Below are 18,579 nucleotides of genomic sequence, written 5' to 3' on the forward strand. Positions count from 1 at the left end.
AGGAGACCACGAGGATAAGACCAGAGAGATTAGAGCCCACACAGAGGCGTACCGACAATCTTTCTTTCCACGAACAATACGAGACTGGAATAGAAGGGAGAACCGATAGAGGTACTCAAGGTACCCTCCGCCACACACCGTCAGGTGGCTTGCGGAGTATAGATGTAGATGTAGATTCCGTGTCTACTTCAATCGTAATTGACAGAACACTTGTGTCTGCAGCAGCATTATGCTCTGTCGCCATACATTCTACTTTATAGAATGAGCACGTCTCTGACCTCCACGTTCTGTAGTGAGGCATGTTCATCCAACACCTCGCCTACTCGTGTTTCATCTTCCTTCAAATACTTTGCACGTATGCTCACGACAGACTGATGCGAGCAAGAGACCAGCTTCGTCATCTCCGATATATCTGTTCCGTGGCACCGTAGTATAACAACCTGCCCTTTGTCAAGTCTCTTATAAGAATGCACTGCTCCATTTGTGGCACGTATCGTCGCTGTAACTATTCCTCGTTCGTCTCTGCTCCCCTCATATACAGGATGGCTATAATTACACTTTTGCTACTTGATCCAGAGCAGACGGGAAACTATTTACTGTATTCACTTTTATAGGAATCATGTTCAAATTACGCTCCAAGGTTTCCGTTCTTAGCAGTGCTAGTGAAGACTTGCCTTAGGCGCCGGTACTGGTACGGCGACCGTGTGGTTGAAAGACAAGCATCAGTGTTCATTACAATTGCAGGCAGTCAACACGGGTCTGGACGAGGTGAGCAGGGCCTTATTCGTAAAGCTTTTTTTATCAAAACAGCAACAATAGTGCTGATTCTCTTTGCAAGTATCGATGCATTAAAGGAATAGGGAGAAACCCTTACTCTGCACTGTGGATGAAGAACATGATACGAAAGTTCTGATAAAGTGGCAACTGGAAATTGTTTCAGGAAGAGGCTGACGGCCAGTTCCGCCACAAATTGTCATAGAAACTACTGCTGCCACGGCTAAGAACTCTGGACGCAGTGTGCGATCTTCAACCAGTGCACGAGCCATGTCACGACAGTTGAATATTATATAGTCTATCGTTCGGAAAGTGCTGCGAACAATTGTGGAATGGTATCGGTACAAACTTCACATTACTCACCATTTCTGGCCACGTAACGCAGGCGTTTCTGACTTGGAACGTAATCATGGTACACAATTGACAAATGTTACCTTCTCATGTGGAAATGAATACGTGTTTCTTCCAATGGTTTATTCGTTATTTCTCTTCTTCGTGTATTTACAAATATTTCCAAAAAGTTTAACTGCCGTATGATCACTCGTCGTGCATGGTGGCCCTCTCAAGTAACGAAAGTTTGATTATAGTCAACCTGCACGCCGCATTGCCACAAGGCGGCAGTTGGTTTCGTCGTGCACAGTGGTCATAACGTTTACGCTTGTTAACTGTGCAATAAAGGAAACAGAAGAAAAATTCGGAGTAGGTATTAAAATCCATGGAGAAGAAATAAAAACTTTGAGGTTCGCCGATGACATTGTAATTCTGTCAGAGACAGTAAAGGACTTGGAAGAGCAGTTGAACGGAATGGATGGTGTCTTGAAGGGAGGATATAAGATGAACATCAACAAAAGCAAAACGAGGATAATGGAATGTAGTCGAAATAGTCGGGTGATGTTGAGGGTATTAGATTAGGAAATGAGACACTTAAAGTAGTAAAGGAGTTTTGCTATTTGGGGAGCAAAATAACTGATGATGGTCGAAGTAGAGAGGATATAAAATGTAGACTGGCAATGGCAAGGAAAGCGTTTCTGAAGAAGAGAAATTTGTTAACATCGAGTATAGATTTAAGTGTCAGGAAGTCATTTCTGAAAGTATTTGTATGGAGTGTAGCCATGTATGGAAGTGAAACATGGACGGTAAATAGTTTGGACAAGAAGAGAATAGAAGCTTTCGAAATGTGGTGCTGCAGAAGAATGCTGAAGATCACACAACTAATGAGGAGGTACTGAATAGGATTGGGGAGAAGAGGAGTTTGTGGCACAACTTGAACAGAAGAAGGGATCGGTTGGTAGGACATGTTCTGAGGCATCAAGGGATCAACAATTTAGTATTGGAGGGCAGCGTGGAGGGTAAAAATTGTAGGGGGAGACCAAGAGATGAATACACTAAGCAGATTCAGAAGGATGTAGGTTGCAGTAGGTATTGGGAGATGAAGAAGCTTGCACAGGATAGAGTAGCAGGGAGAGCTGCATCAAACCAGTCTCAGGACTGAAGACCAGAACAACAACATCTGTGCGTTGGAGTTTCCACTGGCAATGACAAAATGTGAGCTCTCATGGCTTCCGACCTTCACTATCTGCTACGGAGACAGCAGTGGCATTAAATGTTCAGATTTGGAGAGCAAGTAGGCTTAGCAAATCAGATTCTAACGGCCATAATGACTTCCGCTCGGCAGTTAGCCTGGAGCCGTGACTTTACTTGTCCGCCTTCCTGAACGTTGTAGCCATAAGCTGCATTTACCTGTTTTTTGTGTGTTTATTATTACTTTGCCTGTATCTAATCGGCGGAACATATGTGGAATAGCCTCTTTACCAGGAATGTAATTACTCTGATTTGCAAACCCTTTTTCTTGACAAATCTCGGAAGAGTGTAAATGGCTCATCTAATAGCTGTAACCATTCTGGAGAACAATTTCATCTTTCAGCCGCACATGTCGTTGTTTCTCTCCGGTGTTCGTAATCACGTCACTCACTTCGATGGCGGCGCAGCAGTCAAAAATAACCACCACGTGACTATATTTAGCTGCATCCTGCTTAATGCCGGTGCAGAATAGGTCGCTCTCGGCGTAACTGCATCACAGGACTGGTCATACACAAGCATACGTCGGATCGGTCACTGAATTTACTCGTCTTTTCGATGGCTGTAGTACATACTTTGATACAATAAATGCCGCTGTAGTTCGATGCGCTTCGCAACCTTGACAAGGCGAGGCCACGACGTTGGGATCTCAGATTTACTTCAAACTTTGTACATCTTTAGTAGGCCATTAAAACAACATAACGTGCACCACTCTGGCGATTCCGAGAAAATCGCAAGAGAAGTTTTACTCGTCTGTCATGTAACTGAGGTACCTGTGCGTAGGTAGCCGGCGTTAGTTTTTATTGTGATCAAGTGGTCAGCTGGCACTGTCGCTCAGCATCTTCAGGTGCAGGAGCGTTTACCTTTTGTAATAGAAAAACTGAGTAAAGGAATCAACGATCAACTTCAACGGATGTCATGCGAAAGAGTATGAGGCGATGGGTCGACTCCCGCTGAACCTTCATTTATAATCACTATTTTTCATCTCTGGTCATATTATTTAATTTATATGATATTTGGCAGGTAATATAATTAATAAAAACTTGCATTTCCATGAAGTTTTACTGAATTTCATGTTATTTCACTGCTTACTACTTTTAATTAAATTTAATTATTACAACAAACATATTTATAGTTATCGACAACTAAATGGAGAAACACATAGAGTCTTCCTGAAAATGTTTGCATGTCGTGATTTGTGATGTCCCTAATACGTGAAATCTGGTAAGGTACCCGGAACTACTTTGCACCTCAACGTTTCACGCTGCAGACACAGAGTTAGGCCCCCATTTGGCAAGTTAACCTGAGTAGTGGTGAGATGCGTCTAATGTAGCAAGAACGAATAGTGTAGGTGCAATTTTTTTGAAAATCGCAGAATTTATACTTGTACTACAAAAATACAGGTGCAAGCATCGTCTCATATACGTTCGTTTTACAAAGCTCGAACGCTAACCGCTTGACTGCTACGATATATGAAGTTCGGCACCTGCTCACAGATACATCAGTTACATAACAGACGAGCAAAACTTCTTTTGCTATTTTCTCGGCATTGCCAGAGTATTTCACCTTACTACCTGCACATTACGTTGTTCTGATGTCTTATTAAATGCGTACAAAGTCTGAAGTAAATTCATGACCCCAACGTCGTTGCAACCTGAATACAGTAAGAGAGCGCCAGACAGCGAGCAGCGACACTAGCTCAACCTACTAAGACGACATACTACACTCACGCTCATAAATTAAGGATTGAAACGCGTATGTATTCAGTACCAGCGATGGCGAGGCATGACAGAAACTCTGACCAGAGAGTTGTTTATCGTTGCTAGTCTGCGCTTGACCGCGCGAGAGTTCAGTTGCGTGTAGCGAGTCGGCAGGAACAGTTGCGAGTTGTACTCAGTCGGAGTGGTGTGTGTGGAGTCGGCGGGCGACGACATGGGTCTCTGGTCAAGGTTCGGGACGAGGTATATTGTTAAATAAGGTAATGAAGCAGCATTGCGCACATCTGATAATGTAATGTATGTTAATTGTAATTAATTTGTTCAAGAAATGCCCCAATAATAATTTTGTTTTCAAAGCAATCGTTTTTAAGAAAAGAATCATTCCAATTGAAACAATATTTCCTATGCTTTTCCTCCCAGAATCAATTTATCAGATTAATTATTGCACAGGGCCTAAGGTCAGCGCAGCTGCCCTTATAAAATTTATCAGGTTGATCTTAACGTTAATTTTGTGGGGACTCAACATTTTTGCACATTTTTATTACCATTGAGTTTTATTACTGTGGAAAGCTAACATTTGGCTCTATTTCATTATCATAGACTTTTCTTTTATTTCTGCTGGGAGATTACGTTTAGCACGATGCCCATTTACTTTTAATTATTGCCATTCTCCAAAAATTCTGCGGGGAGGTTACACTTGGCTCTATTCCCATTAACATTTTAAATATTGTCTTTGAAAATTCTGCGGGGAGGTTACAGGATAATGCTGATACATGGTGAATAACGCTCTGGTGGGCGGTTTGCAGGTTTAAATCGCCTCAGGGTATGACCATGCGGTGCATTTAACCTGCGTTCTGCGCACGGTGGCCCTGGCAGCAATCCACATACGCAGAAGTGTGTTGGTGCATCTCAGAGTACGGTGCAGCGAGTAAGTGTGCAAACGTTTTCAGACGTGCTAATGGTGACTGTGTGTTGAAAATGGCTCAAAGAACACATATTGTTGACGTTATGAGGGGCAGAATACTAGGACGACTGGAAGCTGGTCGAACACAGCAGGTCGTAGCACGGGTCCTCCGTGTGCCACAAAGTGTGACCTCAAGATTACGGCAACGATTCCAGCAGACAGGAAACGTGTCCAGGCGCTACAGTACGGGAAATCCACAGTGTACAACACCACAAGAAGACCGATATCTCACCATCAGTGTCCGCAGACGGCCATGGAGTACTGCAGGTAGCCTTGCTCGGGGCCTTACCACAGCCACTGGAACAGTTGTCTCCAGACACACATCTACAGACGACTGAACAGACAAGGTTTATTCACCCGGAGACCTGCAAGGTGCATTCCACTGACCCCTGGTTACAGGAGAGCCCATAAAGCCTGGTGTCAAGAACACAGTGCATGGTAATTGGAACAGGGGTCCCAGGTTATGTTCATGGACGAGTCCAGGTATAGTCTGAACAGTGATTCTCGCCGGGTTTTCATCTGGCGTGAACCAGGAACCAGATACCAACCCCTTAATGTCCTTGAAAGATACCTGTATGGAGGTCGTGGTTTGATGGTGTGGGGTGGGATTATTATTGGTGCACGTACACCCCTGCATGTCTTTGACAGAGGAACTGTAACAGGTCAGGTGTATCGGGACGTCATTTTGCACCAGTATGTCCGTCTTTTCAGGGGTGCAGTGGGTCCCACCTTCCTCCTGATGCATGATAACGCACGGCCCCATCGAGCTGCCATCGTGAAGGAGTACAATGAAACAGAAGATATCAGGCGAATGGAGTGGCCCGCCTGTTCTCCAGACCTAAAATCCATCGAGCACGTCTGGGATGCTCTCGGTCGACGTATCGCTGCACGTCTTCAAACCCCTAAGGCACTTCAGCAGCTCCGATAGGCACAGGTGGAAGAATGGGAGGCTATATCCCAGCAGCTGCTCGGCCACCTGATCCAGAGTATGCCAACCCAAAGTGCTGCCTGTGTACATGTGCATGATGGTCATATCCCATACTGATGTCGGGGTACATGAGCAGGAAACAGTGGCGTTTTGTAGCACACGTGTTCCGGGACGGTTTTCTCAACTTATCACCAATACCGTGAACTTACAGATCTGTGTTGTGTGTGTTCCCAATGTGCCTATGCTATTAGCGCCAGTTTTGTGTAGTGCCACATTGTGTGGTACCTCCTTCTGCAATTATCCTTAATTTACGAGCGTGAGTGTAGAAGGCTTCCCGTACTGCGTTCGAATCCCGTCACTATATTCTAATCTTCCATGAAACATTTTTATCGCTACAACGAATTAAGGTTCGACGGAAATAACTATAGCAATAATAATAGTAATAATAATAATAAGTATAGTGATTAATATTGCATGGATATAGTCGAGATATACTGAGGAACCGTGATGAAACGAACAGTTGTTTATCGGTACATTCATGGGCATATCGAAAATACAGTGTAAAGTATAGCACAGTGTAAGTATAGGCGTAGCCCAGTATGAATTCACGATGATACTCTCATGAATATGTCGATGCATAAATTTCATTTCCTCCGTCTTCCTTACTATCACAATGTACGCGGACTCGCAGAATGTTGGTACTTGTGTACCGTACTCGTGAAGCAACCAGCTTTATGGCGGCGTCAATAGTTTGGAGGAACAAGCACGATAAGCAAGCATATGATAATCAGTCAGATTTATGTATGGATCCACATAAAGAGTGAAACTGAACTCCACCGACAAAATATTTGTCGTTGTTCAGGGACTTTTCTACGCATCTTGGTATAAGGGACCGATGGTCTCCAGCATTTCGTTTGATTTCTTCCTCCAGTTTATCTCTGTATCCGTATTACACTGAAAATATCAACAATACAGTGCAAATATCGACCTATGTGCTGTGTGTATTGTTTGTAAACAAACTTGTTAGATTCGTCCATGAGAACAGGAGTGACCATTTTACTCTTCGACCTCAAGCTTCAATTACGCATTACTCTGTGTGTGTTGTATGTTTTTGTGATTGCGTATGGTAGGCTTTTTAATTATTATTACCATATTTTCAAAGAAACGAAGGTCATTCGGTTACCAAGCATAATTACATAATTACTCCTTAACAAGCTACTAGAGACCACAGGTGCTTTATAACAAAGAATTCAGAAACAAACCGTGAACACGATCTGAGATAGTGTCTGTCTATTTCGGGTTGTCCCTGTCTAGAGCAACTCGCGTTTACGTGTGCGTACACTATCATCTGGTTGGACTGAACTGCAGGTAAACCCCTGTCCAACTGCTGACGGTAAATTCCTTCAAAGATGTTTCTGGATCGTTGTACGGCCATCGTATAATATGGACACAAAGAAAAGTTGCCACACTGTACACGATATAAATATAGCGACATTAAAAAGGAAGACGCCTGCACACAGCCTGACCTCGAAATTCTGGCTGTATGTGGACCAGATGCAGTGTCCCGTCCACTTAGAGTGAAACGGTACCAATAATTGACCAAGGCACCACAGACTTTGGTGATCCTCATCGGACAGTTCATATATTGGACAACCCGATTTCCATTTTGTCATCAAACTGGGAGGACGTCTAAGAGAAAAAAAAAGTTTTCCAACCACGACAAAGTTCACGAAATGGTTCTCGAATGGCTCCGTATCCAAGGAACGGATTTGTATCGTAGAGGAAGTGCACGATTAATAGAACGAGCATGTCATTGTTTGCAAAAAACTTGATGATAAATAGTGTCACTGTGAAGTGTAGTGCAGCATTCAGTGACAGTTACTTAGCTTGCTATAGTAATGTACAATGTACTTTGAGGTCCTCTCGTATTAGCATCTGTCACAGTTCAAAGAATAAGACAAAGTAAGTTACGATATAGCTCTAGAAATGGTAAACCGACCAGTACTCTCGAACCGTGGAGGAATCTCTTAGCCACTGACCAAAAATAGGGTGAATACGAGTACATAACAGAACTTTAGGGGAAGCACTACAGGTTATTTACTAAATTATCGGGGAAACCAGGGAACAGTTCAACATAAATAAAAGTTGAAGCGACTGAAGGCGAGTTAATGGAAATGGTATAGAAATGTAAAAAACATTGGAGACGAGACGTCGTCTATAAAACCAACCCTTTGCTAAATTATTGTAGAGATTGCTTCAAATGTTGTGGCGATATGTGTAATACATTTTTTTTGTTATAATAAATTATTTCTTCCACTCATATTGTGGAAGTTAACAGTTCATTATATTTGCTTATGTCAATCCTTTCATCTGCAGAAACTCATACATGCTGCAATTAAATGGTCTACGATTTGTTGTTTCTAGGACTTACTTGTTCTGTTCATACATTTTTCTTCGCATTCTTCCCTGGTTGGAAAGTTGTTCTGATTTCCGCCGCAGCCGCCATACCTGAACTCCTTACACTCTGTTTCATCAAAAAACCAATGATAGAAAGCCCCGCGACAGTGACCTGAACTTCTTGGAAGCAGACAGAAATCCTGAGAATTGAAGAAAGACATCAAAATGTTTAGCATGCAATGAAAATAATTATCAGACTCTCAATCAGCGAGTGTATATGGTACCGGAAAACAGCGAAATCTGGCATGTTATGGAATGTCTAGGCATTATATAGAATGTGATGGAGTATGAAATAAATATAATTTAATATTTTGCCTAAGCATTTAAAAGAATACGGGTTATGTTTATACTTTAAATATTGTTACAGTTACAAGATCCACAAACACCATTTTTGAATTTCGGCATCAAGAGAATAAAGGTTGGGCTCAACACACCACCTCTGACACAAGAAGTTTGAAATGGTATAACAAGAGCAGAAGAATTGGAGGAGATTGTTCATTCATCAGAAAAACCGGCAAATGTTGAGATATCTGTGAAAATTCAGCACAAGCCCAGCCCGAGTTCATTAGACCTGTAACTTCGACATCAACTCAAGCATCTGAAATACAAGAGATCATCTGCTGTTTCATTTCAGAACCTACAATTGGAGCACACCAGTATCCTCGCTGTGAACGCCAAATTCATGTCATCTGTGAGAATTCAGCACAATTGGGAAAAGGGGGGGGGGGAGGAACTGGTATGAGTATCACATTCCCCATTTGCATGAGTAACAAGAAAGCCATTATTGATCGGCAAGACTAAAAGAAAAATGTAGAGTGTCAGGCGAATAAAATGAATGTGCTCACCACAAAATGTTCTCGTTCGTTGAGAAACGATTTCCGGTTATAGTTCCTGTAGCTGAAGTTGATAAGGGTTGTTGGGGCGCTCGCAATATTTTAGCCGCCGTGGTTGGTGTGACAAAGGATGGCGTTTATAAACTGGAAACATAGAATTCTAAAGCAGTTATACACAAGGTCACAGTTCAAGCAGGCAAGTCCGAAGATATTCCGCTGATAAAATAAGTATCTTTCAGGTCAGCTGCAATTCAGTAATATACAGGGACTGGACAAGAGTGTGTGAAGTGCATGTGAGATACCAGAACCTCAGGTGTTTATGTGTGAAAAGAAAAATTATTTTCAGTTCAGAAAGCGTAAAAGAAGTGAAGCTACGAAGCACATAAAAGTTGAAAGTTAATATGAATTTATTGTTTACTATACATTTTAGCAATTGTTAAAAACCGTTTTTTGTTTATTAAATATTAGTAAAAGCTAAGAACTCTTAAACACACAATAACGATACTTTCATTTGTTAATTTAACTTTCGATAAATATATAATTTTTTTTATTTTTACATGTTACTTCATTCTAATTTTATACTTTGCCTGTGTCTGTTTCGCATTTTTAAAATACCTTTGTATTTTATACATCTCCCAGGAAAAAATTTAAATCAGAATTAAATAAAACACCTCGCAAAGAAGTTCGAGGCATTCAATATATTGCCTAGCCATTCTTTAGAATACCTTGATGTGACACTTTTCCAATAACATATACGTTAGGAACACACAAATCCAAAAATGTTAGCACTTGCTTAACCTTGCAGAATTTACCTTGTGGAATGTATAGTGTCTCATACATATCCAGAAACATGAACACTTGCTTAAGCTTTAAGCAATTATCTTTTGAATTTCAGTTACTCAAATGAGAATACCATTTACAAGTTCGTAACGCCTAAATTTGCAAGCAGTATATAAGAGTACCGGTTTGTATCCTCTGTGACCTATCCAAGACATTTGATTGTATGAGGCAAAATATCCTCGCAAAGAAACAGAGGTTTTATGAAGAATAACGAACGATAGAACTGCATGTAACAAAAGAAAAAAAAAGTTGAAAGCTGAACTCAATAATTCAGGCAATGTGTGCAGAGGAGTTTCTGGTGACTGGAGAGAAATCATTTAATATCACTCTCAACTTACAAAAGACATAATTTATTCCTGGATATCTAGAGGTACTAAATCATTGATAAATTTAACACATGGTAACGAAATAAAAGTTTAGGTGTCCACTTAGAAAATAATATAGATTGGAAATAAAAACATCAGACAGATTCATTTCGGCTACGAAAGACAGCCAATATTTGGCAGAGATAAATCAACAAGTTAACAGATTTTGAACGGAATGAACAGTGTCTTGTGTAAGTAGGCTGTTTAGGTTTTTTTATTAGTAACGCCACCTCTGTATGAAAATCACTGGCTGTGCTGTGTGCAGTCTGTGGCTGCTTTTCATTGTTGTAATACTCGCCATTGTAGTGTTAGGCAGCTGGCTGTGAACAGCGCGTAGCGTTGGGCAGTTGGAGGTGAGCCGCCAGCAGTGGTGGATGTGGGGAGAGAGATGGCGGAGTTTTGTAATTTGTCATGAACTGCTATATATATGATATATCAAGGTAAATACATTGTTTGTTCTCTATTAATATCTTTCATTTGCTAACTATCCCTATCAGTAGTTAGTGCCTTCCATAGTTTGCATCTTTTATTTAGCTGGCAGTAGTGGCGCTTGCTGTATTGCAGTAGTGGGAGTAACCAAGATTTTGTGAGGTAAGTGATTTGTGAAAAGTACAGGTTAATGTTAGTCAGGGCCATTCTCTTGTAGAGATTATTTAAAGTCAGATTGCGTTGCGCTAAAAATACTGTGTGTCAGGTTAAGCACAGTCCTGTATAATTGTTAAAAAAGGGGACGTTTCACTTGAAAGGAGGATATAAGATGAACATCAACAAAAGCAAAACGAGGATCACGGAATGTAGTCGAATTTAGTCCGGTGATGCTGAGGGAATTAGATTAGGAACTGAGACACTTAAAATAGTAAAGGAGTTTTGCTATTTGGGGAGCAAAATAACTGATGATGGTCGAAGTAGAGAGGACATAAAATGTAGACTGACAATGGCAAGGAAAGCGTTTCTGAAGAAGAGGAATTTGTTAACATCCAGTATAGATCTGTCAGGAAGTCGTTTCTGAAAGTATTTGTATGGAGTGTAGCCATGTATGGAAGTGAAACATGGACGATAAATAGTTTGGGCAAGAAGAGAATGGAAGCTTTTGAAATGTGGTGCTACAGAAGAATGCTGAAGATTAGATGGGTAGATCACATAACTAATGAGGAGGTATTGAATAGAACAGCGGAGAAGAGGAGTTTGTGGCACAACTTGACAAGAAGAAGGGACCGGTTGGTAGGACATGTTATGAGGCATCAAGGGATCACCAGTTTAGCACTGGAGGGCAGCGTGGAGGGTAAAAATCGTAGAGGGAGACTACGAGATGAATACACTAAGCAGATTCAGAAGGATGTAGGTTGCAGTAAGTACTGGGAGATGAAGAAGCTTGCACAGGATAGAGTAGCATGGAGAGCTGCATCAAACCCGTCTCACGACTGAAGACCACAACAACAACAACAGATTTTGCGTATTCTCATTCAATACTGACGTTTGGAACAATATTCTGGTGTAATTCATGTTAAATAGAATGTTTTCATTGTTGAAAATAAGCTGTAAGAATAATATGCGGTGCTCACCAACCATCGTCTTCTGGACATGTGTATAAGGAGTTATGCCTTCTGACTCCTGCTTACAGTATATGTATTCCCTCAACAATTTTGTTGTAAATAACCCACTTCAGTTCTGAAGGGACGTTGTCATACATGATTACAATAACAGAAGAAGAAATGAGATTCATTAGCCAATATCAAGATTGACTTCAAGACGAAAAAGGTTTTACAACGCTGATAATATTTTAGCACCTACCTGGTAACATAAAATGTGTGAGAGACCTGTAGTTCCCTCTAATACAAGGGAAGTCGTTCCCTGATGTCGTAACAGACGTTCTATCATTCTGTCGATTCAACTTGTTAGTGTTTTCCATGTATTCCTATCCTCGCCGATTCTGAGAAAAAACTCCTCATTCATTACCTAATCAGTAAACCGAATTTACAACGTTCTTCTTTAGTATCGCATTTCAAATTCTGCAGTTCTCTTCCGTTCCGATTTTCCCACAGTCCATGTTCCAGTACCATATGACGCTGTACTTCAAACGTAAATTATCGGAAATTTCTTCCTAAAATTAAGAGCCATGTTTGATACTAGCAGACTTATCTTAGCCAGGAATGCCCTATTTGCATGTGCTAACCTGCTTGTTCCGACTGTCATTGGTTACTGTGCTACCTAGGTAGTAAAATCCTTTAAATTGATCTACCTCGCGATCACCAACTCTGATGTTAAGTTTCTCTCTGTTCTTATTTCTGTTACTTTTCGTCGCTTTCGTCATTCTTCGATTTCCTCTCAGTCCCTATTCTGTACTCATGAGACTATTAATTCCAATTAACAGATCCTGTAATTCTTCTTCACTTTCTCTGAGTATAGAAACGTCATCACCGAATCTTACCACTAATATCCGTGCACTTTGAATTTTTCTCACTCTTGAACTTTTCGTTTATTACAGACACTGCTTATTCGATGTATAGATTGAACACTGGAGAACGAAGATTACATCCTTGCCTTACAATTTTTTTAATCCGAGCATATGGTTGCTAGTCTGCCTCTCCCGTTGTTCCCTCTTTGTTCTTGCACCTATTATATTTTTTTTTACAATGTCGGATGGTTTTTACAGCGCTAAAAATCCTGTGAACGAGTCTTGACTTTTCTTCATTCTTCGTTCCATTGTCAACCGCAACATTAGAACTGCCCTTCTGGTGTCTTTACCTTTCCTAGGGCGAAACTGATTATCGTCTAACACATCCTAAATTTTCTTTTCTATTCTTTAGCCTTGTATGCTACTTGGATGCATGAACTGTTGAACTGATTGTGCGATAATCCTCGCAATGGACGGCTCTTGCTATCTTTGGAATTATGTGGATGGTATTTTCCTGAAAGTCTGATGGTATGTTGCCAGTCTCAAACATTATACACACCAACGTGAATAGTCTTTGCGTTGCCACTTCCCCAAATGATTTCAGCAGTTTCGAAAGGATGTTGTGTATCTCTTCTTATTTAATCTTAAATCTTCCAGAGCTCTTTTAAATTCGAACTCTAATATTGGAAATCTAATCTCGTCCCTACCGACTCTTGTTTTTCCTTCTATGACGTCATCGGGCAAGTCCTCCCCCTTAAAAAGACTTTCAACGTACATTTTCCAACTGCCCGGTCTATCCTCTGTATTTAACAGTGAATTTTCCATTGTACTCTCAGTGTTACCATGTTGCTGTGGTCTTCTGTCCACAGACTGGTTTGATGCAGCTCTCCATGCTACTCTATCCTGTGCAAGCTTCTTCATCGCCGAGTAACTACTGCAACCTACATCCTTCTCAATCTGCTTATTGTATCCATCCCTTGGTCTTCCTTACGATTTTTACACTCCACACTTCCCTCCAATACTAAATTGGTGATCCCTTGATACCTCAGAACGTGTCCAACCAACCGATGTCCTACCAAACGATCCCTTCTTGTACTCAAGTTGTGCAACACATTCCTTTTCTCCCCATTTCTGTTCAGTACCTCCTCGTTAGTTACGTGATCTACCCATCTAATCTCCAGCATTTTTCTCTAGCACCACATTTCGAAAGCTTCTATTCTCTTCTTGTCCAAACTATTTATCGTCCATGTTTCACTTCCATACATGGCTACACTCCACACACATACTTTCAGAAAACACTTCCTGACGCTTAAATCATATTCGATGCCAACAAATTTCTCTTCTTCAGAAACGGTTTCCTTGCCATTGACAGTCTATATTTTATGTCCTCTCTAATTCGACCATCATCAGTTATTTTGCTTCCGAAACAGCAAAACGCATTTACTACTTTAAGTATCTCATTTACTAATCTAATTCCCTCAGCATCACCTGATTTAATTCGACTACATTCCATTACCCTCGTTTTGCTTTTGTTGATGTTCATATTATATCCTCCTTTCAAGACACTATCCACTCCGTTCAACTGCCCTTCCACGTCCTTTTCTCTCTCTGCCAGAGTTACAGAGTCATCAGCAAACCTCAAGGTTTTTATTTCTTCTCCATGGATTTTAATTCCTACTCCAAATTTTTCTTTTGTTTCCTTTACTGCTTACTCAATATACAGATTCAATAACGTCGGGGATAGGCTACAACCCTGTTTCACTCCTTTCCCAATCACTGCTTCCCTTTCATGCTCCTCCACTCTTGTACCTGCCGTGCAGTATCTGTACAAATTGTATATAGCCTTTCGCTCCCTGTATTTGATCCCTGATACCTTCAGAATTTATACTTGCTTTCAATTTCAGCGAAGTTTGTTTATTGTACTGGTCCGCTGGGAACAAGGATCATTTATTCATGGCTGACATGAAATGTTTACCTAATGAAACGAACTGTTATTCTGTGTTCAAAAAAGTACGCAATAGTATTAATAACTTCAGTGTGATATATTCGTATATGAAAGCAGGATCGATATTTCATGATAATCTATGTTTAGTAGTAAAGATACTCAGAACAATGAAAACAATATAAGTAGAATTTCATAATATCTTAACTCTGGTTCGAATCTTCCTGCGAGAACTACGGTATATTGATAATTTTCACTTATGGACCGTCTGACAGCAACTGAATAAAACACAATTTTAGTGCCATACGCGTTTCGCCTTTACTTTCTGCAAGGCATCATCAGTGGCCTGGAATATGTACATATGTTAGCTATTTTATTTACATTTTTGTCACTGTGCCTATAGGTGACAAAAATGTAAATAAAATAGCTAACATATGTACATATTCCAGGCCACTGATGATGCCTTGCAGAAAATAAAGGCGAAACGCGTATGGCACTAAAATTGTGTTTTATTCAGTTGCTGTCAGACGGTCCATAAGTGAAAATTATCAATATACCGTAGTATTACGCGCAACTGAGGAGGACAGGACCAAAAAAGTTGAAGATGTTCCTGCGAGAAAGACGTGAACGGAGACGTATGTATTTTGTATCGTATTTCCGGTAAATATCTGCTATTATTGATAACCAAAGCACTTATTTTAGTATCGTTAGCATCCCTACATGTATGAAAAATTAATTGATCATTTATTCAATGATTGATAACATGCACTACAGCGCGAGTTGTAATTAGTATTATTGGCCGCCATTTGGAAGATGACAGTTTATTTTTTGAACTACTCCAATATTACGTAGCTTAAAGCCACAAGGAGATGGGTTACAATTAATTCCTTGAATAAACAGACTAAAGTCACGTTAATTTAAGTCATTTTGCAAAGAGTATTATCGATATCAAAATAGATCCGTGTCGTTGCCGCTTCACGGCTATCTTTTTTTTCAAATGAAGCGATTTTCACAGTTAAGAAAGTGCTCAGCTTTGAATTAATAATAAGTTTACCACGCAAAATGTGTTTCTCCAATCGAACATCCCAAAGTATAAATTATTATTCATCTGAAAAGATATTCCATTACAACCATGAGATATTTTCTAAAACCAAACGATAAAGGTGCTTCACAACGAGCTGATCCTAATTTATTTTACGTCTGCACAGACATTACAAAGTGACTTATTTATTGGGCACTTGAATATAGAAAGTCTTAACAATATGAAAAATAAAAATACTTGCCCGTGGAATGAAGTTGTAGTGAATATGTTGTATGTAGCCTCGTGTGATCTTACGATGTGTTATTAACAGCACAAGTACACACAACCATACAATCTAATATACACACGAAAAAATCACTACATTACCTATAAGCTTAGTCAGTCCTTCCAACAATCATTAATTTTTTCGATTTCTTCATATTTTTAATGCAGCCATTTCGCCTTAGCCTCTCTGCACTTCCTGTTTATTTCATTCCTAATTGCCTTGTATTTCGTATTCCTGAATTTCCCTGAACGTTTTTGGACTTCCTTCTTCCGTCGATCAGCTGAGCTATTTCTTCTGTTGCCCATAGTTTCCTTCCGATTACCTACCTTGTACCTATTTTTTTCTTCCCAACTTCTGTGATTGTTCTTTTTAGAGTTGTTCATTCCTCTTCAACTGAACTCCCTACCGAGATATTCATTATCGTAGTATCTAAAGCTTTAGAGAACGTCACTCGTATCTCTTCATTCCTTAGCATTTCCGTATCCCAATTCTTTGTACATTGATTCGTCCTGACTAGTCTCTTAAATTGCAGCTTACTATTCATTATTAATAAGTCGTGATCTGAGTCTGTATCTGCTGCTGGGTACTCCTTACAATCCAATATATGATATCGGAATCTCTGGCTGACGATTACGTAATCTAACTGTTTCTTCTCGCATCTCCCGGCCTTTTCCATGTATACCTCCTCCTCTTGTGAATCTTGAACAGACTATTCAGTATTACTAATGAAATTTATCACAGAACTCAATTAGCTTTTCTCTTCTCTCATTCCTACTACCAAGCCCGTATATTCCTGTAACCCTTTCTTCTACTCTTTCCCCTAGCCCCTCATTTCAACCCCCATGGCTATAAAATTTTCGTCTCGCTTTACGTACTGATTTACCAGTTAAATACCTTCATATACATTCTCTATCTTTTTATTTTCTGCTTTGGACGTCGGCAGGTGTACCTGAACTATTCTTGTCGGGGTTGGTTTGCTGTTGCTTCTGATGAGAACAACGTATCACGGAACTGTTCACAATAACTCACTCTCTACCTTACCTTCCTTTTCATAAAGAATCCAACTTCCGTTATACCATTTCTGTTGCTACTGATATTAGCCTATATTCGTCTGACCAGAAATCCTTGTGTCCTTTCCATTTCACATCACTGGCCCTCACTATATCTAGATTTAGCTTTAGCATTTTCCTTTTCATATTTTCTATCTTGCCTAGCACATTCAAACTTCTGACATTCCACAACCAGACTCGTAGAACATTATCCTTCTGTTGGTTATTCAATGTTTTTCTCGTGGTCACCTCCCCCTCGGTAGACCTCTCCCGGAGATCTGAGTGGGAACTAATCCGGACTCTTTTGCCGATGGAGAGATCATCATGACACTTTTTCAGTTACCGGTCACATGCCCTGTGGACACAAATTACGTGGTTTCTATTGCCTTGTGCATCCGTATTGCTGTGTGGTCTGGCGCATTAGATATCATTGACGTAGGACATTAAGAATGGTCAAATAAGGGCAGTTCGTTCCCTATTATCGCGAAATAGGGGCGAGAATGCCACGGATATGTTACACGAGTTGAGGTGGCAGTCGTTAAAACAAAGGAATTGTTCGCTGCTTCAGGATCTTCTCATCAAATATCAATCAGCAATTTTCTTCTCAGAGTAAGAAAGTACATTGTTGGCGCCCATCTACATACGGAGAAATGATGATCATAATAAAATAAGAGAAATCTGAGCTCGCACGTTAAGATTTAAGTGATTGTTTTTTCCACCCGCTGTTCGAGAGGGCAACGGTAGAGAAGTAGCTTAAAGGTGGTTCGGCGAGACCTCTGCCAGGCACTTGACTGTGAATTGCCGAGTAATCATGTAGATCATTTCTGATTCTTCGTCCTCGGGGGCGCAGTTTCCCACCCAAAGGACAAGAAAGTGCTCTGAATCTCTGTCTGCTCTTCCACCTTCTTTGACAAGGCCGACGGCAGAATGAGGACTTCTTCTATTGTAAGTCTTCGGCTACTACTGCTGATGATTTTTATAGAAAATTTAAGTAGTGGCGGTGTCCAATCCCGGGACAGAGGTTGTTACTAGTCAAAGACTCTGCCCCTCGACCACGGGAGTATTTTCACCGAAGAATAATATGAATGTAAAATGCTTCATTCTGCACCATTACGAGTAATCGCACAAATATGCCAAGGGACAGGAAACTAACGATGATACTAACCACCTTATTTCGTTTCTAGCAGAAGAATGAGTTGTGTGTGTCACTGACTGAACAGAATTTAACGTTTCAAGGAATAATCGTATATATCTGCACGGGTAGATATGGTGGAATGATTTATTGTTGTAAATAAAAGGTCCCCCGATTTTTTTTTCTTTTGACGTCTATTATCGTGGACAGATAAAATGTGAAAGTTTCGAAATCATGTGTCCTGCAGCATCACATTATTGCTTTACAGGGCTTTCTTTGCTGTGTGAAATGAGTTTA

General features: G+C 40.4%; 1 protein-coding gene across 1 annotated transcript in view; it reads right to left on the minus strand.

Moving 5' to 3' along the window:
• LOC126253374 (spondin-1-like) overlaps nucleotides 1–18,579 on the minus strand; it is a 161,743-nt gene that overhangs the window by 32,366 nt on the left and 110,798 nt on the right. The window contains exon 11 of the mRNA XM_049954654.1: nucleotides 8,394–8,559. Coding sequence (XP_049810611.1) covers nucleotides 8,394–8,559 — 166 coding nt within the window. The remainder of the gene's footprint in view (nucleotides 1–8,393; nucleotides 8,560–18,579) is intronic.

This window comes from Schistocerca nitens, chromosome 4 (genome assembly GCF_023898315.1).
Source record: "Schistocerca nitens isolate TAMUIC-IGC-003100 chromosome 4, iqSchNite1.1, whole genome shotgun sequence".
NCBI classification, from domain to species: domain Eukaryota; kingdom Metazoa; phylum Arthropoda; class Insecta; order Orthoptera; family Acrididae; genus Schistocerca; species Schistocerca nitens.